Raw genomic sequence first — 26,670 nt, 5'->3', positions numbered from 1 at the left:
GTTATATCTTCCTGGTAAATTGTCTCTTTAATCATTATGTAGTGTCCTTCTTTATCCTTTACCGCAGCCTTTTCTAACCTGAGACCAGAAGAACTAGGTGGTGCCCGGCTACCACTACCAACTGTTCTGACCAGGGACACAATATTAGGTCCTGGATAGAATAGGAGAAAAATGTAGAACAAAACTCAAATTCCTAAAAAACGTCTGGATCAATAGAGACTAGAGGAATCCCTGAGACTGTTGCCCTAAGATACCCTTTGAACTTGGAATTGAAGCTATTTCTTCAGGCACCTTTCAGCCAAATAATAGACTGGCTTATAAAACGAAGAATATCACCTGTGGGTAATGTATTACCTTGAACAGTTAACAAAACGGTCAACATTTACCCAAAAGCAAAGAGGAGAAGGTAAGGAGGGGAAGGGAAGATAGATCAATGGAAAATGGAAACAAACCAAAGAGAATGAAAGGAAATAATGAGAATGCTGAGACATTGTAAAAATTATAACCAATGGCATGGAACAAATTGTATAAAAATTGTTAAAGGGGAACTTAGTTTGCTGTGTAAACTTTCACCAAAAATGCAATAAAATAGTATTTAAAAAAATAGTTAATAAAATAAAATCTCAAGTTGTTGATTCAGTCATATTTGTTTTATTTCAAATCTGAACAAGTTAGAATAGCATATTCTCATTGTTTCGCCTAATATGTAAATGTCAATTTTTATTAATCCTGTTTCACTGTTGAATATCTCTGTATCTAAAGAGACTCACTTTTTTATTCATTCGTTCATGAAATCTTTGTTGAGCTCCTATTATATGCCAGGTGCTGTTCTAGGTATTAGAGACAACGTAGGACAAGATAGAGTTCCTACTGTCATGGAGTTTATATACTCACCAGATTAATTGATCACCAATATCTGTGGTGAATGGCACAATGTTATAATTAGTAACCATAAATGAATTAATATACCAACTACAGGGATTATAAAATTAGAATATGAGTAATTTAATGAGTATAGTTTAAATAGATTCATGGGGGCTGATTTATAGATATCATAAATTACGAATAAGGTGGACCTTTTTTTTTTCCTTTTAGCTTTAAAGAAGCCCCCTATTTTAGTTTCTCAACATGAAAATCATCAAACAGTGTCCCACCTTGCAACTGGACCACCTCTCTTCCCAAATATGGCTCCAGGTATGAAGTCTTATTCTCGGAATTCCACTTGAAAACAATTTATTAGTTGCGTATTGTTATATTATAAAATGTGACATTTAGCAGCACAGTGAAGTGGCATTCATTCTTCCAGTTAGTGTTGTATGTTTTTAAGTCACGAGTAAAAGCTTGGGAAGAAATTATCATTTAAAAATGCACTTTGTCTAATGGATTATTATAGTCTTTTTCTTAAGAGTAGAATTATTTGTTCTGCCACTCTGGACTCCCCTTCCTCTCAGCCCCTCGCTGTATATTCACCTTGTTCAAATCATCTCACGAAGGCCTTCTATAAATTACTATACCCATCTGTGTTGAACTCACTATTTACTGAGGACTCTTATGAATGTCAATGTATCTGTCTTCTATTGAACACCTATTCAGTTTTATAGAAATGTTCCCCTAAAATGGGAACTGATATGCTTGAAGGAGCTGCTTAAGGGCATTGGTGGAAGGGAAGATGTAGGAGTCAGTGTGGCATAGGTTTCTGAATCCAAAGTTATTATCATAAGGATTGAATGAAGGCTTTGAGGAGGAAAGAAAGGGAACCGAAGGAAGAGAGATTATACCCAGGAGATACTGGTGAGAAAGAACGAGGAGCTAACAGTTGTGAGTCACTGTATAGATGAAGATGACTTAGAGATTAGAAATTCCAGAAGCCTTACTGGATTTTGGAGATTCCTGCCAGCAATATGGATTTTGAAGGGAGGAAAAGATACAGATAATATTGCCATTTTAATCTACTATATAAAGTAGGGTTATATTCGGTATTAGAGATACTTACCTGGGTACGCTTAGGAAACTTCTGGCAGCTGAAATGACATTTGTTGTACATGAGATTTGATTAGAGCAATAAGAATAAAGCTTAAAAAAAAAAAAAAAAAAGGTATATGACTGCCCAATGTCAGATAAAAGTGTGTCTGAGCTCTTCTGAAGCAGGTCTTATGAAGTTCTTTTGTCACATATGACCTTAATTTGATGTTTTTTTTTTTTTTTTTTTTCCGCAGATTCACACGTAAACCACAATGGAAACCCTGGTTCTTCAAATCAGATACCTTCCAATCCTCTTCAGCATTTTATTTCGGGCCCAAACAGGGAGAGTGAGCCCAGAATTCAAACAGATATACTAAAGCAGGCTACCAAGGATAGAGTTGGTGATTTCCATAAGTTGAAACAAAGTAAGAATCAGTTGATGAATATTATATTAAAAATATTTATTTAAATATAATATGTTTACAAGTCTGAATGAAGGTCTTTATTATCTCTACTGAATGTGTAGTAATATGCATTTAGAGAGAAAGTGTGAGAGCCACAAAATTTAAAAGAAAAGCACATTGTAAATGGGTAAGAGACTGTTTTAAAGAAGACTTTAAACTTTTTCTGTTCTCTAATGTTAAATAATAAATTTCAGGTGAGTTGATTTTTTAAAAAATGCTACTAGTCCTTATGACAGTACATTTCTTTGGTGAAGTGAGTAAAGATATATGAATGAAAATGTTGATTGCACAGGAGGGAAGGTATAGTTTTGAAAAAAATGAAGCATTCTGGGAGAAACATAGATCTGGGGAGACTGCCATAGTGAACGGTTTATCCTGCTTCTATCCATTTCTTCCAATTGCAGTTTGCTTCATTTAAGCATTAGGAGAAAAGCAAGCAGGTGGAATAAATTTGTAGTGCTGTGTAATGAAGTATGGCTACTAACTGTTTCAAAGATATTACTTTTGATATATGGATGAAGTACGTTAACCTGCATAACCCTGTAATCGGTGGACTCTCATAAAGTGCGAGGAAAATTCTGGTAGCAGAGAATAATCTGGGCAGGAAAGCACCTGTAAGGTCAGCTCACTTATCGTTGCTGTTCGTTGCTTCTGCTCTTCATGGCATCTTCCCATCTTCCACTTCCAAACAGACACAATTTCTAATAGCTCCAATTTGCCTTTCTTTACCTTTTCTGATGGCTACAATGGCAGCCACTGTTTACAGCAGTGTTTAGATAGTTATTTGAACACAGATTGTAGGGTGAAAACTAAACATTGTTAACATCAGTGAATTTAGTCACGGTATTTTTGTTGGTCTTATAACAGTCATTCATATTACTGTATATATATGAATATATACTTTGCACACATTTCATTATTGATTTTCCTTCCTTGATATTGTTTAAAGCATGTTTTTCTTTATAAGAATATGGCTAACATTTTAAATATAATGTAAAAATATTTTCTCAAAATCATATTAGGGGTTCGTCCCAGAGGTTTTTATCTCAGCAAAAAGAAATTTGTAGTAAGGGTATAACAAAATAAAATATCTTAATTTGGTACTTAAGATTTTCTTCTAAACTTATAGTTCTTTATCCTTTAAAATATTTTATTGTTGCCTTACGTATTTTTTTTTTAACCAACTTTTCTATAAAGAATGTAATTGGAAATTAATTATTAGGGAAATATTAATCTCTGAAACTTATTTTTAAAAGAGCCTATTCGGTTTTAAACTCTTACTCCAAATTCTGTTTCATTTATGTATATAGAGTTATAAATCAGTGCGCATACAATTTTATGGTTTACTTTTTTAATTGACATTATCAAATACATCTTTATCAGATAATTGCATACTTACCATTTTAAATATATACACATATATGTACGTGTGTGTGTATATTTATATATATATTCCACTGGGTTTAGGTACTAACAATAGTTCACTTAGCTATTCCCATATTGGATGTTTAGATTATTCCCTATTTTTCTCATTTTAGTTGGCTGTGATTTTTTTTTCTCCAATTTATTTCCTGCTCCTCCTACTTGTGGTGTTCCTTTAAAAGTATAGTCCCTAAACTGAAATTTCTGGGTCAAAGCACTTGACTGGCTTTATAGCTTGTGTTGCTTATTGTCAGATTGTTCTCTAGAACAATTTTACAGTGTCACTGGAGATGGTTAAGTATGTCTATTTCCTGACCACAAATGAATTTTTCTTTTCATAAGGTATTTGGAATATAATGGTTCTTTAAAGATGTCTTAATAAGCATTTATTTTTGGGGCCTGGTCATTTTTGTGAGGGATTTTACGGTAATTATTTCTTGGTATATAATCTGTGTATCAGTTTTGACCATTTAGCCCGACAGCTTTGGAGATTGATCTGATATCTTTTGCATCAAGTCTTTATATGATTCAGATAGTAACCTTTTGTAAATCACTTACATCACAGTTTTCCTCTTCTATTGCCTTTCCTGACATGAGACTTTATTATGCATGTTTTTTAAATTAAAAATAAATTTTATTGTAATAAGATACACATAACATAAAATTCGCTGAAGTATACAATTGGGTGGCATTTAGCACATTTACAATGTTGTGCATCCATTATCAGTATCCAGTTCCAGAATATTTTCATCACCCCAAAGGAACCCCCATCCATTAAGTACTCACTCTCTGTTCCGCCTACCTGCAGCCCCAGCAACCACTAATCTGCATTCTGTCTCTATAGTGTTGCCTATTCTGTATACATCACAGAAATAGAATCATATGATTTGTGGCCTTTTGTGTCGGGCTTCTTCTACTTAGCATAATGTTTTCAAGATTCATCCATTTTGTGGTGTTGTCTTAGTTATCTAGTGCTACTATAACAGAAATACCAGAAGTGGATGGTTTTAACAAAAAGAAGTTTATTTTCTCACGGTAAGGTAGGCTAAAAGTCCAAAATCAGGGTGTCAGCCCCAGGGGAAGACCTTCTCTCTCTGTCGGCTCTGGAGGAAGGTCCTTGTCCTCAAACTTGCCCAGTCGAGGAGCTTCTAAGGTGCAGAAACCCTGGTTCCAAAGGATGCACTTTGCTTCTGGTGCTGCTCCTGGTGGTAGGAGATCCCCAGTCTCTCTGCTCACTTCTATCTTTTATATGCCAAGAGATTGCCTCAAGGCACAATCCAATGTTGTAAATTGAAACCTGCCTCTCTTACACAACTGCCGCCCAGCCTCCCTCATTAACATCATAGCCGCAGAATTTACAAAATGTAGGAAAGTCCCACAAAACCAGGAATCATGGCCCAGCCAAATTGATACACACGAGTTGTGGGATGACATCAAGAACATTTATACATGAAAAAAGAAAAACGTCATTAAAAAGACAAGAAAGAAAAGAAAAGACCAAATTGGATATTAGAAGAGCCTCTGAAACTTGTTCTTCAATGTAGGGTGGCTAAAGCAAATGGAAGAAATGATGAAGTTAAAGAGCTAAACAGCATTCAAAGAGTGACTCAAGAAGACAATTTATTCTAATGTGCAAAGACCTGGAATTAGAAAACCAAAAGGGAAGAACACGCTGGGCATTTCTCAAGCTGAAAGAACTGAAGAAAAAGTCAGTCATCGAGTTGCAATATTGAAGAATTCTATGGGCAAAGTATTGAACCCTGCTGGAAGCATCAAAAGAAGATGAAAGGAATACACAGAGTCACTGTACCAAAAAGAATTGCTTGATGTTCGGCCATTTCAGGAGGCAGCATATACTCAAGAACCAATGGTAATGAAGGAAGAAGTTCAAGCTGCACTGAAGGCATTGATGAAAAACAAGACTCCAGGAACTGACAGAATAACAATTGAGATGTTCCAACCAACAGATGCGACACTGGAGGTAGTCACTCATCTATGTGAAGAAATTTGGAAGACAGCTATGTGGCCAACCAACTGGAAGAGATCCATACTTCTGCACATTTCAAAGAAAGATAATCCAACAGAATGTGGATTTCAAACAAAATTATTACATGCAAGTAAAATTATTCTGAAGGTAATTCAAAAAAGATTACAGCAGTGTATCAACAGGGAACTGCCAGAAATTCAACTAGAATTCAGAAGAGGATGTGGAACAAGGGATATCATTGCTGATGTCAGATGGATCCTGGCTGAAAGCAGATGATACCAGAAAGATGTTTACCTGTGTTTTAGTGACTATGCACAGGCATTCGACTTTATGGGTCATAACAAATTATGGATAACATTGTGAAGAATGGGAATTCCAGAACACTTAATTGTGCTCATGAGGAACCTGTGCATAGATCAAGAGGCAGTCATTTGAACAGAACAAGGGGATACTGCGTGGTTTAATGTCAGGAAAGGTGTGCATCAGGTTTATATTCTTTCACCATATCTGTTCGATCTGTTTGCTGAGCAAATAATCTGAGAAGCTGGACTGTATGAAGAACGGGGCATCAGGATTGGAGGAAGACTCATTAACAACCTGCAGTATGCAGATGACACAGCCTTATGTGCTGAAAGCGAAGAGGACTTGAAGCACTTAATGATGATTACACCTCAACATAAAGAAAACAAAAAAATCCTCACAACTGGACCAATAAGCAGCATCATGACAAAGAGAAAAAGATTGAAGTCGTCAAGGATTTCATTTTACTTGGATCCACAATCAACACCCATGGAAGCAGCAGTCAATAAATCAAACAATGCATTGCATTTTTACAAAAGACCTCTTTAAAGTGTTTTAAAGCAAAGATGTCACTTTGAGAACTAAGGTGCTCCTGACCCAAGCCATGGTATTTTTCAATCACCTCAAATGCATGTGAAAGCTGGACAATGAATAAGGAAGACAGAAGAAGAATTGATGTCTTTGAATTACAGTGTGACAAAGAATATTGCATACACCATGGATTGCCAGAAGAATGAACAAATCTGTCATGGAAGAAGTACAGCCCAAATGTTCCTTATAAGCGAGGCTGGCAAGACTTCATCCCACTTACTTTGGACATGTTGTCGGGAGGGACCAGTCCCTGGGTAAGGACATCATGCTTGGCGTCACGGATTGAATTGTGTCTCCCCCAAAATTTGTGTATCAATTTGGCTGGGCAATGATTCCCAGTATTGTGTGATTTTCCTATATGATGTAAATCCTGCCTCTATGGCGTTAATGAGGAAGGCTTGGTGGCAGTTGTGTTAGTGAGGCAGGACTCAATCTACAAGATTGGATTGTGTTTTGAGGCAGTTTATTTTGGGATATAAAAGAGAGAAGTGAGCAGAGACGGGGGGCCTCATACCTCCAGGAAAGCAGTGCCAGGAGCAGAGCATGTCCTTTGGACGCAGGGTTCCTGTGCCCAAGAGCTCCTGGTCCGGGAGAAGATTGAGGAGAAGGACCTTTCCTCCAGAGCTGACGGAGAAAGCCTTCCCCTGGAGCTGACACCCTGAGTTTGGACTTTTAGCCTACTTTACTGTGAAGAAATAAATTTCTTTTTGTTAAAGCCATCCACTTGTGGTATTTCTGTTATAGCAGCACTAGGTAACTAAGACACTTGGTAGAGGGTCAGCAAAAAAGAGGAAGACCCTCAACAAGATGGATTGACACGGTGGTTACAACAATGGGCTCAAGCATAGCAACGATTGTGAGGATGGTGCAGGACCAGGCAGTGTTTTGTTGTATTGTGCATGGGATCGCTATGAGTCAGAATCAACTAGATAGCATCTAACAACAACCACAATATATCCCTAGTATCTCAACCAAGTCAGTCACTTACTTTGTTAAATATTTGTTAAGCTTATTGCATCCATTTTGGAATTTTGTGTTTCTATAGATAATCATACAGTCAAAATTTTTACCTGGTCATCAATTATACTAATATATAATGACTTTCCCCAATTTTAATTCCTTTATTCTAAAATTCTTAGTTCTGAAATTTTGCCAATCTATTTTATACTTTATCCTTCACTACTTGTGATTTGTCATTTTATTCCTTTTTTAAAGTTTTTAGGAAGACACTTAAATTTTATTGAATGCCTACTAGGCTATACATTGTACATATATAGCCACAATTTTTGCTCTATTGTTTGGTAGTATCCCCTAATTTGTTACATATTTCCATTTCTACTGCCTTTTAAGAGTGTTTTACTATTTTATTCTGATTTATTTTTTGTGATGTATTAATACCACTTTTTCCCTCTGTGATTTTACTTCTTAATTTTATTTTTCCATCGGTATTCAAAATAGGAAAAAGAACATTTAAAATAGCAGATGAAGAATAAGCCTTTTTATTCATTAGGGAAATTAAGGCTTATAGTCATGGTGTCATTGAATTTTAAGAATATGATCTTGTGTTAGGCTACATCTGTGTATTTCCAAGGCTTTGTTAAAAAGCACTTTTGCAGAGATTTCCAGTATCCGGATTGTCTTAAATCAGGATATTTGGCAATAATCACTGGAACTGGACCTAAGTTAAGAACTGCTCCCTTTAGAATGAGGCTGGCCCTGTCCAGTTTCCCATAACCTCTTTCTGACATAATGCATCCACGTATGTTATTTGTCTCATGCCTGTTGGCCTTACAGTTTGTGACTCCTTTCTGAAGTATGACAGTATAGAGGAGAAACCTTGTTGTTGATCCAGGGCAGGGGCTTAGCTATTTGGAACCCATGATAGTATAGTTAAACGAAGTTACACTAGCTTGAGAAGGAAGTATCGATTGAAATTTAGGAACAAGGAGGGGAGACACCAGACTGAGAAATGATATTGAAGTACGATAAGTGAGGAGGCTATGCAGAGTAGAACTGCTCCATAGGGTTTTCAAGGCTGTGACATTTTTGAAGCGTATCACCAGACCTGTCTTTCAAGGCAGTTCTGAGTGAATTTGAACCACCAACCTTTTGGCTAGTAGTCGAGTGCTTAACTGTTTGTGCCACCCAGGTTCTCCTGAGAGAAGAGATGAGACATTGGGGAGGCCATGATTGTCATCATGAGGCCTCGTTAAGGAGCAGAAATATGAAGTGGGAACAGGAAGAAAGAGTCTGATTATATGAATCATTTTTTTTTTGTCTTGCTAGACTGCTTTTGCATCATGGAAACAGGGCAGATACAATTTTAGTACATATATTCATCTGATTTTATATCATCTAGAGATAAAAGGTATATGGAAAGAGATCAACAAATGCAAATTATAGTAGAAACGTAAAAAGATAATGCATATAAAGTACTTGATTCTACAGGCACAAAATGCATGCAGATAGAACTAGCTGAAATTATTAGTGAAAACATTGACTATTAAATATGGGGGGGAAAAGCCCTTAGAGTTTATGTAGTGATCACCACAATTTTTTGTCAGTTTTAAGTTAGTGTCTTTGTTTCATACCTTAGTCTATCATATGTGTATCGGTACATATTTCCATGAATTTCATTTTGTATTACAGTATCACATAAAAATGGCTGGAAAACATTTTGACATGTTTTGTCGTATTTGGAAGATACATTTGGGTTGGTTTAGTTTAAAATGTAGAATGTAGGCTAAAAGGTGACACAAAATATACTTTTGGTAATGCTTCAAAGTACCCTGGAGGGATACTTTAAAGAAAATAGACACCCTCCAGAGGAGTTGAAACTGAAAATCCAGGAGAGGCCTACCTGTCTGTAAATTAGAAGGAATACATCATATATATTTAGATGCTCTGAACAGAGAAAACAGTTCATTTCAGATGTCAGCCCATACTGAAGGTCACAGAGGCATTTACTTCTAATAGTATATGGTGATCGTTGATCAGTCTGCTTCTCATGTGGGCTTTACTATATAGATGCTCCAGAGTGAGTAGAAGCAAGAATTCATTTATTTAATAGTGGTTAATGATTTCCCTGAACAACATTGGAGAGGCAAGCTAGTATATCAGAGAGTAAATAATTTTCTTTAATATATGTGTTTAAAAAAAAAAGCAGTTCTACTCCATCCTATAGGGTCACTATGAGTCAGAATTGACTCAAGGGCACTGGGTTTTTGTTTTGTTTTTATATGTGTTTTTAAAAGTATTGTTCATCTTCTGGTCCAGATGGCTTAATGAGTTCACCTTTGACATACCCACTCTGCTCACACACATAGTAATGATTTGTTGTTGTTAGGTGCTGTCGAGTCGGCTCTGACTCATAGCGACCCTATATACAACAGAATGAAACACTGCCCATCCTGTGCCATCCTCACAATCATTGTGATGCTTGAGTCTATTGTTGTAGCCACTGTATCAATCCATCTCATTGAAGGGCTTCCTCTTTTTCACTAACCCTCTACTTTACCAAGCATGATGTCCTTCTCCAGGTACTGGTCCCTCCTGATAACGTGTTCAAAGTCTGTGAGACATAGTCTTGCCATCTTTGCTTCTAAGGAGCAATCTGGTTGTACTTCTTCCAAGACAGATTTCTTCCTTCCTTTGGCAGTCCATGGTATATTCAGTATTCTTTGCCAGCACCACAATTCAAAGCTGTCAATTATTTTTTTGTCTTCCTTATTCGTTGTCCAGCTTTCGTATGCATATGATGAGATTGAAAACATCATGGCTTGGGTCAGGCGCATCTTAGTCTTCAAGGTGACATCTTTGCTTTTCAACACCTTAAAGAGGTCTTTTGCAGCAGATTTGCCCAATACAATGTGTCTTTTCATTTCTTGACTGCTGCTTCCATGGGTGTTGATTGTGGATCCAAGTAAAATGAAATCCTTGACGACTTCAATCTTTTTCTCTTTGTCATGATGCTGCTTATTGGTCAAGTTGTGAGGATTTTTTTGTTTTCTTTATGTTGAGGTGTAATCCATACTGAAGTCTTTGATCTTCATCATTAAGTGCTTCAAGTCCTCTTTGTTTTCAGCACACAAGGCTGTGTCATCTGCACATTGCAGGTTGTTTATGAAGTCTTCCTCCAATCCTCATGCCCTGTTCTTCATATAGTCCAGCTTTTCATATTATTTGCTCAGCATACAGATTGAATAAGTATGGTGAAAGGATACAAAACTGACACACACCTTTCCTGACTTTAAACCATGCAGTATCCCCTTGTTCTGTTCAAATGACTGTCTCTTGATCTATGTACAGGCTCCTCATGAGCAGAATTAAGTGTTCTGGAATTCCCATTCTTTGCAGTGTTATCCATAATTCGTTATGATCCACACAGTTGAATGCCTTGTTAGCAATGATAGACACACAGACACACACACACACAAAAAAAAAAAAACAACTAAAAGAATATTGATAAGCTCAGAAACATGCTAAACGTTTCTGTGGACTAGAAACAAAATGAAAATGCAAGATAATGAAAGAGACTGAACTATTGGGTCTGTTGGATTCTAGGTCTGGAAGTACAGGTTTCTAGGAATTTGTCTCTTAACAGCAATAGGACTAAAATGGTACCACTTAAAATGGGTGATGGGAGCCAGGTTCACTGATGAAAGCCAGGGCCTGATTTATTGCCTTATCTCCCTTGGCAGAGGAGATGGAAAATAAAACTATTGCTGACCACCATCAAGGATTACAATGTTTAGCAATCTGCAGGCTTAAGTAGAAGGAGCCCTGGTGATGCAGTGGTTAAGCACTCAGCCATTAACCGAAAGATTGGTGGTTCAAACTCACCATTTACTTTGCGGGAGAAAGATCTGACAGCCTGCTCCCATAAAGGTTTACAGTGTTGGAAACCCTATGGGGCAGTTCTCCTCTGTCCTATAGGGGTGTTTTGAGTCAGAACCAACTCAACAGCAATGGATGATGCTTATGGAGGAAAGACCTTGGAGACACAGCCTTGGGACCAAGCACTAAATCAAACCATCATTGGTTTTATAACGAACCTGTGCTGTCCCCAATACCACTGTGAAATAGAAGCTCTGAAATGCCCTTATAAAATCTTGTCCTAGACTGGGGAACTGGGTGATAGCAACTTTAAAATGACTAGATAATACTGGTGAGCACAGAGAGGGAACAGGAGAAAAAAATCATAAACAAATACCACCCAAATATACACACTGAAAATTAGTCAGCAAACCAAAACTCCAAAACACATGAAAAATGTTAGTACTAGAAAGATAGCAAAGAAATCAACAGTTGGGAAATGAATTCATTTCCAGATGAAAATAATTTTATGTAACAGTCTGCTAAAGATATTAAGTATGTTTAAGGGTGTTCAAAGAGATAAATAAAGGAATAATGTACTTTTAAAAAGACTAAGAAATAGGCAGAAATAAAACAAAAAAGATAAATATAAAAAAGAACCAATTAGTAATTTTAAAAATGAAAAATATAGTCATTGAAATAAAACTCAGTGTATGAGATAATAGACCATAGATAAAGTTGATCAAAATAAGAGATTTGGAAGCTTGTACTGAGATATTCATCAAGAATGCAACGCAGATTGGCATATATATATGAAAGAGATGCTAAAAAAGACGGAACGTATATTGAGGGGTTCCAACATATGCATAATAGGAGTTTTGAGAAGAGAACGGAGGAAATGGTGAGGAATCATTACTTGAAAAGAATTTTGAAGAAATCCGAAGAGCTGATTATTTTCCACTGTTGAAGAAAGACATGAGTTCTCAGATTGGTTCTGCTGAGTACCAGGTGGGATAAATGAAGATAATCCTTGCTTTTAGACATTATAGGAAAACTTCAGAATATCAAAAATATAAAGCAAAAAAGCTTAAAGGATACCAGAAAATATAAATTATTTACAAGGAGTGACGATTATATTGACAGACCTTTTTATCAGCAAGATAAATGCCAAAAAATAGTGGAATAACATCCTCAGTGTGATAAGTAGAAAATTACTACTAATACAGAATGTTATACCAGCTAATGACAACAAAGTGATGACATAGTCAGTTATATAAGACAGTTTTTCTCTCATAGACCCTCAGTGAAACAATATCATGATGTTGCTTATTGGTCTAGATGTGAGGATTTTTGTTTTCTTTATGCTGAGGTGTAATCCATACTGAAGACTGTGGTCTTAGATCTTCATCAGTAAGTGCTTCAAGTCCTCTTCACTTTCAGCAAGCAAAGTTGTGTCATAATGCGGGTCGTTAATGAGTCTTCCTCCAATCCTGATGTCCCATTCTTCTTCACAGGTTATTTGCTCAGCATACAGATTGAATAGGTATGGTGAAAGGATAGAGCCTGATGCACACCCTTCCAGACTTTAAACCACGCAGTACCCGCTTGTTCTGTCTGAACAACTGCCTCTTGATCTATGTACAGGTTCCTCATGAGCACAATTAAGTGTTCTGGAATTCCCATTCTTCACAATGTTATCCATAATTTGTTATGATCCACACAGGTGAATGCCTTAACATAGTCAATAAAACACAGGTAAACATCCTTCTGGTATTCTCTGCTTTCAGCCAGGATCCGTCTGACATTAGCAATGATATCCCTGGTTCCATGTCCTCTTCTGAATCTGGTCTGAATTTCTGGCAGTTCTCTGTTGATTTACTGCTGCAGCCGCTTTCGAATGATCTTCAGCAAAATTTTGCTTGCGTGTGATATTGATGATATTATTCGATAATTTCTACTTTCGGTTGGATCACCTTTCTTGGAAATAGGCATAAATATGGATCTCTTCCAGTCGGTTGGCCAAGTAGTTGTCTTCCAAATTTCTTAGCACAGATGAGTGAACACTTCCAGTGCTGCATCCATTTGTTGAAACACCTCGACTGATATTCCATCAATTCCTGGATCCTTGCTTTTCACCAGTGCCTTCAGTGCAGCTTGGACTTCTTCCTTTAGCACCATTGATTCCTGATTGTCTTAGGCCAGGTTCTCTAGAGAAGCAAAACCAGTAAAGCGTATAAATATATAGAGAGATTTATATCAAATGGCTCACACGATTGTAGAGGCTGAAATGTTCTAAGTCCGTGTATCAGGATAGAAGCTTCTCTCAATTCACGTAGCCACAGAGGCTGGTGAACCCAAGATTGGCAGGTCGAGCACGGCTTCACCCTCAGGCTGTGAAGATCGATGAATTCCAAGATCTGCAGATAAGCTGATAGCTCAAGTCTCAAGAGCCAGAGGTGAGATGAACAGGAGGCAGCGCAGGATCCAGAGTGAGCAAAAAAGCGAGAACGTCTGCTTATATTTGGATGCAGGTAACACCCCCAAGGAAAATCCCTTTCAACTGATTGGCTACTCAGGTTCAATCACAGGAGTGATCACATATAAACACTAGAATCATAGCCCAGTCAAGTTGACACACAGTCTTAACCATCATGCTGATCATATGCTACCTCTTGAAATAGTTGAACAATGACTAAATCTTTTTGGTATAATGACTTTGTATTCCTTCCATCTTCTTTTGATGCTTCCTGCTTTGTTTAATATTTTCCCCATAGAATCCTTCACTATTGCAACTGAGGCTTGAATTTTTGGTTCAGTTCTTTCAGCTTGAGAAATGCCGAGCATGTTCTTCCCTTTTGGTTTTCTGTCTCCAGCTCTTTACATGTGTCATTATAATACTTTGTCTTCTCTAGCCACCCTTTGAAATCTTCTGTTCAGTTCTTTTACTTCATCATTTCTTCCTTTTGCTTTAGCTGCTCAACATTCAAGAGCAAGTTTCAGAGTCTCTTCTGACATCCATTTTGGTCTTTTCTTTCTTTCCTGTCTTTTTAATGACCTCTTGCTTTATATATGATGTCCTCGATGTCATTCCACAACTCTTCTGGTCTTCGGTCATTAGTGTGCAACGCATCAAATCTATTCTTGTGATGGTCTCTAAATTCCGGTGGGATATACTCAAGGTCATACTTTGGCTCTCTAGGACTTGTTTTAATTTTCTTCAGTTTCAACTTGAATTTGCTTATGAGCAGTTGATGGCCTGTTCCATAGTCAGACCCTGGCCTTTTCTGACTGTTGATATTGAGCTTTTTTTATCATCTCTTTCTACAGATGTAGTCAATTTGATTCCTGTGTATTCCATCTGGTGAGGTCCATGTGTATAATCGCTGTTTATGTTGGTGAGAAAAGATATTTCAAAGAAAGAAGCTGTTGGTTTTGAAAAACTCTATCATGTGATCTCTGACATCGATTCTATCACCAAGGCCATATTTCCCAACTACCCATCCTTCTTTTTTGTTTCCAACTTTTGTATTTCAATCAGCAGTAATTATCAATGCATCCTGATTGCATGTTCCATCAATTTCAGACTGCAGGAGCTGGTAAAAATCTTCAGTTTCTTCATCTTTGGCCTTAGTGGTTGGTGCATAAATTTGAATAATAGTCGTATTAACTTGTTTTCCTTGTAGGTGTATGGATATTATCCTATCACTGAGTGTTTAACTTCAAGATAGATCTTGAAATATTCTTTTTGATGATGAATGCAACGCCATTCCTCTTCCAGTTGTCATTGCTGACATAGTAGGCAATATGACTGTCTGATTCCAAATGGTCAGTACCAGTCCATTTGAGCTCACTAATGGCTAGGAAACCCTGGTGGCGTAGTGGTTAAGTGCTATGGCTGCTAACCAGGAGGTCAGCTGTTCAAATCTGCCAGGAGCTCCTTGGAAACTCTATGAGGCAGTTCTACTCTGTCCTATAGGGTTGCTATGAGTCAGAATCAACTCGACGGCAGTAGGTTTTTTTGTTTTGTTTTGTTTTGAATGGCTAGGATATCAGTGTTTTTGTGTTCCATTTCATTTTTGAGAGTTTCCAATTTTCCTAGGTTCGTACTTCGTACATTCCATGTTCCGATTACCAACGGACATTTACAGCCCTTTCTTCTCATTTTGAATTGTGCTACATCAGCAAATGAAGGTCCCGAAAGCTTGACTCCATTCACGCCATTAAGGTTGACTCTACTTTGAGGAGGCTGCTCTTCCACAGTCATCTTTTCAGTGCCTTCCAACCTGGGGGGCTCATCTTCCGATACTGTATCAGACAGTGTTACACTGCTATTAATAACGTTTTCACAGAATAATTCTTTTTGGAAATAGACTGTCGGGTCCTTCTTCCTAGTCTGTCTTAATCTGGAAGATCAGCTGAAACCTGTCTACCATAGGTGACCTTGCTGGTATCTAAATACTGGTGGCATACCTTCCGGCATCACAGCAACACGCAAGTCACCACAGTACGACAAACTGACAGACAAGTGGGGGAGTTGGAACTGACTTGATGGCAATGGTTTTTCTCCCCAATTTTTGGCTTCCCAAAATTCATGTCCTTCCCACATATAAAACACATTCACCCTGTCACATCGTCCCGGAAGACTTAAATCAACTCCAAGTTCAAAATCTCATTTTCTGAATCATCTAAGTCAAATATGTGCAAGACTTCAGAAGTATTCTATCCTGTGGCAAAATTTCTCTTCATCTGTGAACCTGTGAAATCTGGAATACAGGTTATCTATTCCCACAGTGCCGTGGTGGAACAGGTACAAGGTAGACATTTCCATTACAAATGAGAGAAACTGAAGTGAAAGAAGGAATAACAGAAAACAACAACAACAAAAACTCTTTGCCATTGAGTCAATTCTGACTCATAGCAACCCTATAGGACAGAGTAGAACTGCCCCATAGAGTTTCCAAGGAGTGCCTGGTGGATTTGAAGTGCTGACTTTTTGGTTAGCAACCAGAACACTTAACCACTGCACCACCAGGGTTTCCAACAGGCAACAAACAAGTCCAAATCCCAGAAGAACAATTTACATTAGTTCTGAAACCTTGAAAATATTCCTCTCTTATCTGAGACCATCTAGGCAATGCCCCTGCCCTCCGGACTCTGGGTGTTGACCACACTCTCTGGATTCTGGGTGGAGGCCCCTTGGCCCTGGGCTTCAGCTCTGCCTTCCAGGCCCACTGGGAAGGCAACTCTGCTCTTTTGACTTTGGGTGGCCCCACTCTTCTAGTCCATCTGAGTGGTGACACTACCCCCTTGACCCAGCAGGCCCTGTTCTTCTGCCCCTTGGTCATAGCAGCCCCACTCCCTCAGCTTTGGGCAGTGGTCTCATCCCCTGACACACCTTAATGGAAGCCCCACGCTCTGGAACCGAATTGGCGAAGGTACAACTCTTTGAAACCTAGGAGCTTGTAGCCCCACCCTTTGAGATCAAGGAGACCACAGCCCCACCCTTTGAAATCAAGAAGGCCCTGCTTTCTGTGCTCCTTCCATCAGTTCTGCTAATCTCCAAGCTGCTCCAGGGATGGTCCTTTTCTTTTCTGGGAGAACAACAGATGTAGCTCCTTTGGCCTGTTTCTTGCCTGTAGAATTCCAAGAGGCAGACAGCGTTCTTTCCCTTTATTCTTTCTGTGTCCCCTTCAGTGTAAGCTGATGGGTTTTCTGCTGTGGTAGTTGGTTAGCTCCATCAGTCACAGGTTTAATCTCTTTAACAAAAGATCATGTAGCCATGTCCTTGGTGAAAATTTAGTTTGTATGACAGAATTTTCCAAATCTTTAAGCTTTGTTTCCATTTTGCACAGTTCATTTTTAAGCCTATCACTTTCCTCTCTCATTTTACTATAAGCAGCAAGGAGAAACCATGCAGCCCCTTTAAGCTCTTTCTTAGAAATCTCATCAGCCAGATATCTAAGTTCCTCACTTACAAGTTGTACCTTCCACCAAACATTTGAACAGAATTCAGATAAGTTATTTGCCACTGCATAAAAAGCATTGCCCTTCTTCCATTGTCCAATGACATGTTCATCATTTTCTTCTAAAGCCTCACCAGCACATTTAACATCTCCATTTCTAGTAACATACTGTTGCTGGCGCCACATGTATTCTCTAAGATGATAAGATACTTTCTCTATAGCTCTCCTCACTTCCTTTTGAGCCCTCTTCAGAATCACTGTGGACATCCATAATTCTACCAACAGTCTTTTCAAGGTAACCTAAGCTTTTACTATTGAAAAAAAAAAAAAAAAACTGTTGCTGTTGAGTCAATTCCAACTCGCAGCGACCCTATAGGACAGAGTAGAACTGTACCATAGTTTCCAAGGAGCTCCTGGTGGATTCGAATGCCAGCCTTTTGGTTAGCAGACACAGCTCTTAACCAGTACGCCACCAGGGTTTTAAAATGCTCCCAGTCTCTACCTGTTACCCAATTCTAAAACCACTTCCACATATTTGGTATCTGTTACAGCAGCACCCCCACTCTTCTGGTACCAAATTCTGTCTTAGTTATCTAGTGCTGCTATAACAGCAATACCACAAGTGAATGGCTTTAACAAACAGAAATTTATTTTCCCATAGTTTAGGAGGCTAGAAGTCTGAATTCTGGGTGCTGGCTCTAGGGGAAAGCTTTTCCTCTCTGTTGGCTCTGGAGGAAGGTCCATGTCTCTTTGAGCTTCTGCTCCTAGATGATCTTCATGCAATTTGGCATTGCTCTTCCCCCATCTCTGCTTTCTTTGCTTGCTTGTTTAATCTCTTTTATATTTCAAAAGAGATTTACTCAAGAAATATCCTGATCTTGCCTCATTAGCTTAACAAACACAACCCATTCATAAATGGGATTATAATCACAGGCAGAGGTTAGGGTTTATAACACATTTTTTGAGGGACACAATTCAATCCATAACAAACAGTAAAACAAGAACAAATAATAACCAGATAGAGAGGTTGTTCATTGGGTGAAGTGAGCTAAGGTTTATGTCCTTTTCAGAAAGAGGACAGAAATGGTGAATAATTTTTTGTTGTTTAAGAAAAATTTATTAAGTATGTTTAAAAATCAAAGGTAATCACCAGAAGAATAGAAATACAGTGTGTAGCCCATATCCAGCAGAGAGGGAGAAGAGGTAACATTAAAAGTAAGAAAGAAGGAAACCTAAAAGACAAGGGAGTGTAAGCGGTAAAAACAAAAAAAACAGTTTAAATACTACGGTAACAACAAGAAATATAAACTAATTAAGTTTACCTCTTAAAAGACAAAGGTTATCATGTGAATAAAAAAAAAATACAAAACCAAAATTCAGCTATGTAGGGTTTACAACTGACTCGTAAACACACACACACAGTGTGAAGCTAGAAGGAGTATAAAAGTTATTCCTGGTAGAAGGTAATCAGAAGAAAGCTGTTGTAGAGTATTAACAAATGACAAAATTGACTTTAAGGCAAAGAAAAAAAATTAAAAGATGCTCCACAATAATGAAAGAAATGATCTACTAAATAGATAAAAGCGTCATTTAAAAACATAGCCTGGAAATGACAAGGAATGACAATTACATTGACAGACCAAAAGCTAATGCAATTTCAAGGGGTAATTGACAACTGCATAATTAATGTGAAGGATTCTAATATAATAACTCATAATTCAAAACTTATGAATTACTAAGACGATAGAAATTTTGAACCAAAAATTATCAAGCTTTTTAAAATATATGTAAATATATACAGATTCCTAGACTTAATATAGAGAAAGTAGATATTTTCCAAGTACATATGGAACTATTACAGATGCTGGGTCTATATTAGGTCACAGGGAGTTTTAATGACGTTCAAAGAATTTGTATCACGAAAAGTGTTTTATAAAATCCTTCTGCTTAGAAATTTGAATAATCAACTCAAAATAACTTATGGGGGAATTTATAATATTTATTTAAAAATTTACAAAACTTAACAGAAGTATCACACATATACTTGAGAGATACATCTGAAGTGGTATTTACAGCTAAATTTAAGGTATCAAATGTGTTAAGAAAAGAAGACTAAAAATTAAGTTGAATTAAATTCAAATATAGTAGTGAAAACTTTTGGAAATACTGATATTTGCACAACATGGTAAATGTAGTTAATGGCACTGAATTACATACTTTACAATGGTTAAATGGCAAATTTTATATATATATTTTACCACAATAAAATTACTAAAAAAAAAAGTAGTAATTGTAGTAGTGATAATAGCAATAGTACTTGTTGCTGTTGTTAGGTGCCATCGAGTTGGTTCCAACTCATAGCAACCCTATGCACAACAGAATGAAACACTGCATAGTCCTGTACCATCCTTACAATCGTTGTTATGCTTGAGCTCATTGTTGCAGCCACTGTGTCAGTCCACCTCGTTGAGGGTCTTCCTCTTCTGCTGACCCTGTAGTCTGCCAAGCATGATGTCCTTCTCCAGGGACTGATCCCTCCTGACATGTCCAAAGTATGTAAGATGCAGTCTCACCATCCTTGGCTCTAAGGAGCATTCTGGCCGCACTTCTTCCAAGACAGATTTGTTCGTTCTTTTGGCAGTCCATGGTATATTCAATGTTCTTTGCCAACACCACAATTCAAAGGTGTCAACTCTTCTTCTGTCTTCCTTATTCATTGTCCAGCTTTCACATGCATATCATGTGATTGAAAATACCATGGCTTGGGTCAGGCGCACCTTAGTCTTCAGGGTGACATCTTTGCTCTTCAACACTTTGAAGAGGTCCTTTGCAGCAGATTTGCCCAGCACAATGTGTCTTTTGATTTCTTGACTGCTGCTTCCAAGGCTGTTGATTGTGGATCTTAGTAAAATGAAATCCTTGACAACTTCAATCTTTTCTCTGTTTATCATGATGTTGCTCATTGGTCCAGTTGTGATGATTTTTGTTTTCTTTATGTTGAGGTGTAATTTATACTGAAGACTGTGGTCTTTGATCTTCATTAGTAAGTGCTTCAAGTCCTTTTCACTTTCAGCAAGCAAGGTTGTGTCATCTGCATAACACAAGTTGTTACTGAGTCTTCCTCCAATCCTGATGCCCCGTTCTTTCATATAGTCCAGCTTCTTATATTATTTGTTCAGCATACAGATTAAATAGGTATAGTGAAAGAACACAACCCTGATGCACACCTTTCCTGACTTTAAATCAATCAGTGTCCCCTTGTTCTGTCTGAACAACTGCCTCTTGATCTATGTAAAGGTTCCTCATGAGCACAATTAAAAAAAAAAAAAGAAGTGTTCTGGAATTCCCATTCTTCGAAATGTTATCCATAATTTGTTATGATCCACACAGTCAAATGCCTTCGCATAATCAATAAAACACAGGTAAACATCTTTCTGGTATTCTCTGCATTCAGCCAGGATCTGTCTGACATCAGCAATGATATCCCTCGTTCCATGTCCTCTTCTGAAACCAGCCTGAATTTCTGGTGGTTCCCTGTCAATATACTGCTGCAGCCATTTTTGAATGATCTTCAGCAAAATTTTGCTTGCGTGTGATACTAATGATATTGTTCTATAATTTCTGCATTCCGTTGGATCACCTTTCTTGGGAATAGGCATAAATATGGATCTCTTCCAGTCAGTTGGCCAGGAAGCTGTCTTCCGTATTTCTCGGCACAGACGAGTGAACGCCTCCAGCGCTGCATCTGTTTGTTGAAATCAAGGCACCAGGAATTGATGGAATATCAATTGAGATGTTTTCAACAAACAGATGCAATAGTACTAGAAATAATAATTATTATGCTGATATAAAATAAAGAATTATTAGATAGGACCAACAAAACAAAACAAAACAAGATAAACTTCTAGTAATACTAATATAGAAAAGTTAAAAATATATAGTATTGAGAACAAGAAAGAGGGTATAACTACTGATTCAGTAGAGATTTAAAAACCACATGAACAACTCTGACAGGAGACTTGAAAACCTAGATCAAATGGATGGTTTTCTGGAAAATTATAAATTACCAAAATTGGCTCAAGAAGATTTAGAAAACTTGGATAAACTAATAACCATTAAATAAGTTAAATAGATAATAAGGAGCCTCACCTTACCCCAAAAGAGACACTGCTAAAAGTAATGAGAGTAGCTAGGTTACTAAATTCAGGATCACTATATAAAATCCATAATGAAACTATAAAACCAAAAACTGGTTCTTTGGAAACACCAAATAAAGTTAATAAAAACCTCTCTAGCACAGATCAAGACAGAAAAGATGGCACAAATTACCAATACCAAAAAGAAGAGAACATCCATATAGATTCTACAAACCATATTAGAGAATATATAATAAGTTGTTATTGTTGTTAGGTGCCGTAGAGTTGGTTCCGACTCATAGCAACTTTATGTACAACATAACAAAACACTGCCTGGTCCTGCTCCAGGAAATCCTCCCAGTCTTTGCTGTGTTTCAGCCCATTGTTGCAACCACTGTGTCAGTCCATCTCATCAAGGGTCTTCTTCAGCTTCACTGATCCTCTACCTACAAGCATGATGTCTTCCTCCAGGGACTGATACCTCCTGATAATGTGTCCAAAGTATGCAAGATGATGTCTCACCATCCTCACTTCCCTGGGTCACTCAGGCTGTACTCCTTCCAAGACAGATTTGTTCATTCTTCTGGCAGCCCGTGGTATATTCAATATTCTTTGCCACCACCATAATTCAAAGGCATCAGTTCTTCTTTGGTCTTCCTTATTCATTGTCCAGTTTTCACATGCATATGAGGTGATTGAAAATATAAAAATATTAAGAACTATTATGAATATAGAAGAGCCCTTGTGACACAATGGTTAAGTGCTCAGATGCTAACCAAACGGTTGATGGTTCAAACCCACTGACTGTTCCATGGGAGAAAAGGCCTGGTGATCTGCTCCCATGAAGATTACAGCCTAAGAAACCCTATGGGCTAGTTGTCTTATTGGATCATTGTGAGTCAAGTCAACTTGATGGCACACAACAACAACATTATAAATTTCATACCAAAGCATTTGAAAATTTCAAAGAAATGGGCAACGTCCTAGAGAAACAGCTCTATACAGAACTGACACAGGAAGATCTGCAAAGTCTAAGTCATTCTGTGTGTAGTTCAGATACTGCATCTATGATTAAAAACCTTCCCCTTAAGAAATTTCAAAAGCCAAATGGTTTCACTAGTGAATTCTTCCAAATATTTAAGAAAGAAATATGACCAAATATCCATAAACTCTTTCAGAAAATTGAAAAAGAGGAAACACATTCAGAATCATTTTATGAGGCTAACATAAGTTGCATACCAAAACCTGTGAAGGATATTATGAGAAAGGAAAATTATAGGATAGACTCTTTTGTTAAGGTAGATGCAAAAAAATCCTGAACAAAATATTAGCAAGTGAAATCTAGAGATATATAAAAATGATACACATGATGACCATGTTGGATTTACTCTGAAAATGCAAGTTTAGTATTTGAAAAGCAATCTGTGTAACTTGCCACATTAAGAAAATATATCAGAAAAAATCAATTGGTCATCTCAATAGATGCAAAGAAAGCATTTGAAGAAATTTGACACCCATTCGTGATAAAAGAAACAAGCAAGCAAACGACAAACTCTAAGCAAACCAGGATTAGAAAATTTCCCTAATCTGATGAAGAGTATCTTAAAAAAAATCCTATAACAAGCACCATACTTATTGGTACAATCAAAACTTCTCCCTCGTAAGATCCAGAATAAGACAAGTAATTATACTTTACTGCTACTACTTTTATTCAGCGTTTTATGGGAGGTCTTAGTCAATTAAATAATCAAGAAAATGAAATAAATAGTATAGAGATTGTTGTTGTTGTGCCTCATTGAGTTGATTCTGACTCATACCGACAGAGTAGAACGGCCCCATAGGGTTTCCTAGGCTGTGATCTTTACAGGAACAGATTGCCAGGTCTTTTCTCCTATGGAGTGGCTGGTGAGTGCTCAACACTGACTTAAAAGGAGGCATGTAGAAGAATGTTCATCATTTGTTAACATAAAAATGGAAGCAACTTAAATGTTCATCAGTATAACCCACCATTCATCAGTATAGGAATGGGTTAATTTCAGTATGTGTACCACACATACAGTGGTTGAGAAAACAAAGCCACATTTATTTACATGGAATAATATCAAAAGTATAATGTGGAGGGAATAAAGTAAGTTGCAGAATAAATACAGTGTGATCCTGTGTCATAGGTCCCCAAAACCACCCTCAGGGTTGATGAATTGCTAGAATTCACAGGACCCAGAAGAGCTATTATGGTTATAGTTTATTACAGAGAAAGGATACAGATTAAAATCATCAAAGGAAAAAGGCGTGTGGGATGAAGTCCAAAAGAAACCAGGCACAAGCTTCCAGATGTCACCTCCCAGTGGAGTTGCACAGGGTTATGCTCAATTCTCACAGCAAAGATGTGCGAAGTGTTGCCAACCAGGGAAGCTCACCCGAATCTTGGTGTCCAGAGTTTTTATTGGAGGGCAGTCATATAGGCACGTATTGTCCATACAACTAAGCTTAGCTACTCACTCCAGGGCCCTTTACCTCTCAAGCAAAAACAAATTCATTATAAATCACTTTGTTAGGATAAATTTATCCAATCAACCTGGTACACAGGGGTGGATTGATTACCCAATAAGCAAGGTACGCATGGGCTTACTTGTGCTTACTTACTAATTGTAGTGCACATTTTTACTACATCTTTGATCATCTTCCTCACTACAGATTAGCAAGTCAACATAAACCTGTGCATACCTTGCTTAATCTGAGCCCCTGTGTACCTCGCTTACTGGGTAACCTACCCTGCTGGTACAACCTGGCCAAGGCTTTAGGCATACAAAAATGCTCATCGGGCAGAATGTCCGAAGGGCACTGGTGGCGCCGTGGTTAAGAGCTACAGCTGCTAACCAAAAGGTCAGCAGTTCAAATCCACCAGCCACTCCTTGGAAACCCTGTGGAGCAGTTCTGCTCTGTCCTGTAGGATTGCTGAGTCGGAATTGGCCCAACAGCAACGAGTTTGTTGGTTTGTTTGTATGTTTCTTTTTAACCAAAAGCCACTCCTAAAAACAAGCTTTTCTTTGGAATGTGCAGGCTTTGAGCAACCCAGGCCTGCCGAGTTAACCCTTTCTTTCCCAGATGCCATATGTATCAAGTTTAAAGGCGTGCGAATCAAATCTCTTCATGTATGAGTATATAAACCTTCATGCTTAACATCTACCGTTTGAGATGGGAAGAAAATAGTAATGAGAGATACTGTGGAGGCTTTAATTGTATCTATGTTTTATTTCTTTAAAAATTCTGCAGCAAATATGGCAAAAATGTGAAAGTTTGGCAAAGCTCTGAGTGGTGGGGACATGAATGTTTGTTATATTCTCCATTGTTGTTGTTAGGTGCCGTCGGGTCGGTTCTGACTCATAGCGACCCTGTGCACAACAGAACGAAACACTGCCCGGTCCTGCACCATCCTCACAATTGTTATGTTTGAGATCATTGTTGCAGCCACTGTGTCAGTCCACCTCGTTGAGGGTCTTCCTCTTTTCTGCTGACCATGTACTTTGCCAAGCATGGTGTCCTTCTCCAGGGACCGGCCCCTCCTGACAACATGTCCAAAGTATGTAAGATGCAGCCTTGCCATCTGTGCTTCTAAGGAGCATTCTGGTTGTACTTCTTCCAAGACAGATTAGTTCATTCTTTTGGCAGCCCATGTTATGTTGAATATTTTTTGCCAGCACCACAATTCTAAGGCATCAATTCTTCTTCGGCCTTCCTTATTCAATGTCGAGCTTTCACATGCATGTGATGCGATTGAAAATACCATGGCTTGGGTCAGGTGCACCTTAGTCTTCAAGGTGTCGTCATTATTTTTGAACACTTTAGAGAGGTCCTTTGCAGCGGATTTGCTCGATGCAATGAGCCGTTTGATTTCTTGACTGCTGCTTCCATGGCTGTTGATTGTGGATCCAAGTAAAATGAAATTCTTGACAACTTCAATCTTTTCTCCATTTATCATGATGTTGCTCATTGGTCCAGTTGTAGGGATTTTTGTTTCCTTTATGTTGAGGTGCAATCCAAACTGAAGGCTGTGGTCTTTGATCTTCATTAGGAAGTGCTTCAAGTCCTTTTCACTTTCAGCAAGGTTGTGTCATCTGCATAATGAAGGTTGTTAATGAGTCTTCCTCCAATCCTAATGCCCCATTCTTCTTCATATAGTCCAGCTTCTTGGATTATTTGCTTAGCATACAGATTGAATAGTTATGGTGAAAGGATACAACCCTGACACACATCTTTCCTGACTTTAAACCACACTGCATCCCCTTGTTCTGTCCAAACAACTGCCTCTTGATCTATGTAAAGGCTCCATATGAGCACAATTAAGTGTTCTGGAATTCCCATTTAAAACACAGGTAAACATCTTTCCAGTATTCTCTGCTTTCATCCAGGATCCATCTGACATCAGCAATGATATCCTTGGTTCCACATCCTCTTCTGAAACCAGCCTGAATTTCTGGCAGTTCCCTGTTGATATACTGCTGCAGTCATTTTTTGAATGATCTTCAGCAAAATTTTGCTTGCGTGTGATATTAATGATATTGTTCTATAATTTCTGCATTCGGTTGGATCACCTTTCTTGGGAATAGACATAAATATGGATCTCTTCTAGTCAGCTGGCCAGGAAGCTGTCTTCCGTATTTCTTGGCATAGACAAATGAGCACTTCCAGCACTGCATCTATTTGTTGAAACATCTCAGTTGATGTCCCATCAATTCCTGGAGCCCTGTTTTTTGCCAATGCCTTTAGAGCAGCTTGGGCTTCTTCCTTCAGTACCATCAGTTCCTGATCATATGCTATCCCTTCAAATGGTTGAACATGGACTAATTCTTTTTGGTATGATGACTCTGTGTATTTCTTCCATCTTCTTTTGATGCTTCCTGGATCGTTTAATATTTTCCCCATAGAATCCTTCACTATTGCAACTCGAGGCTTGAATTTTTTCTTCAGTTCTTTCAGCTTGAGAAACATAGAGCGTTTTCTTCCATTTTGGTTTTCTACCTCCAGCTCTT

General features: G+C 37.9%; 1 protein-coding gene across 4 annotated transcripts in view; it reads left to right on the top strand.

The window, feature by feature from the left end:
* Positions 1–26,670, top strand: part of GOLM2 (golgi membrane protein 2) — a 103,722-nt gene that overhangs the window by 58,546 nt on the left and 18,506 nt on the right. For all 4 annotated transcript variants that reach the window (XM_049897824.1, XM_049897827.1, XM_049897826.1 and 1 more), the window contains exons 7-8: positions 1,096–1,194; positions 2,217–2,387. In XM_049897824.1, coding sequence (XP_049753781.1) covers positions 1,096–1,194; positions 2,217–2,387 — 270 coding nt within the window. The remainder of the gene's footprint in view (positions 1–1,095; positions 1,195–2,216; positions 2,388–26,670) is intronic.

Source organism: Elephas maximus, chromosome 10 (genome assembly GCF_024166365.1).
Source record: "Elephas maximus indicus isolate mEleMax1 chromosome 10, mEleMax1 primary haplotype, whole genome shotgun sequence".
Classification (NCBI taxonomy): Eukaryota; Metazoa; Chordata; class Mammalia; order Proboscidea; family Elephantidae; genus Elephas; species Elephas maximus.
Note: the sequence above shows the minus strand (reverse complement) of the source record. Positions and strands in the feature narration are given on the sequence as shown.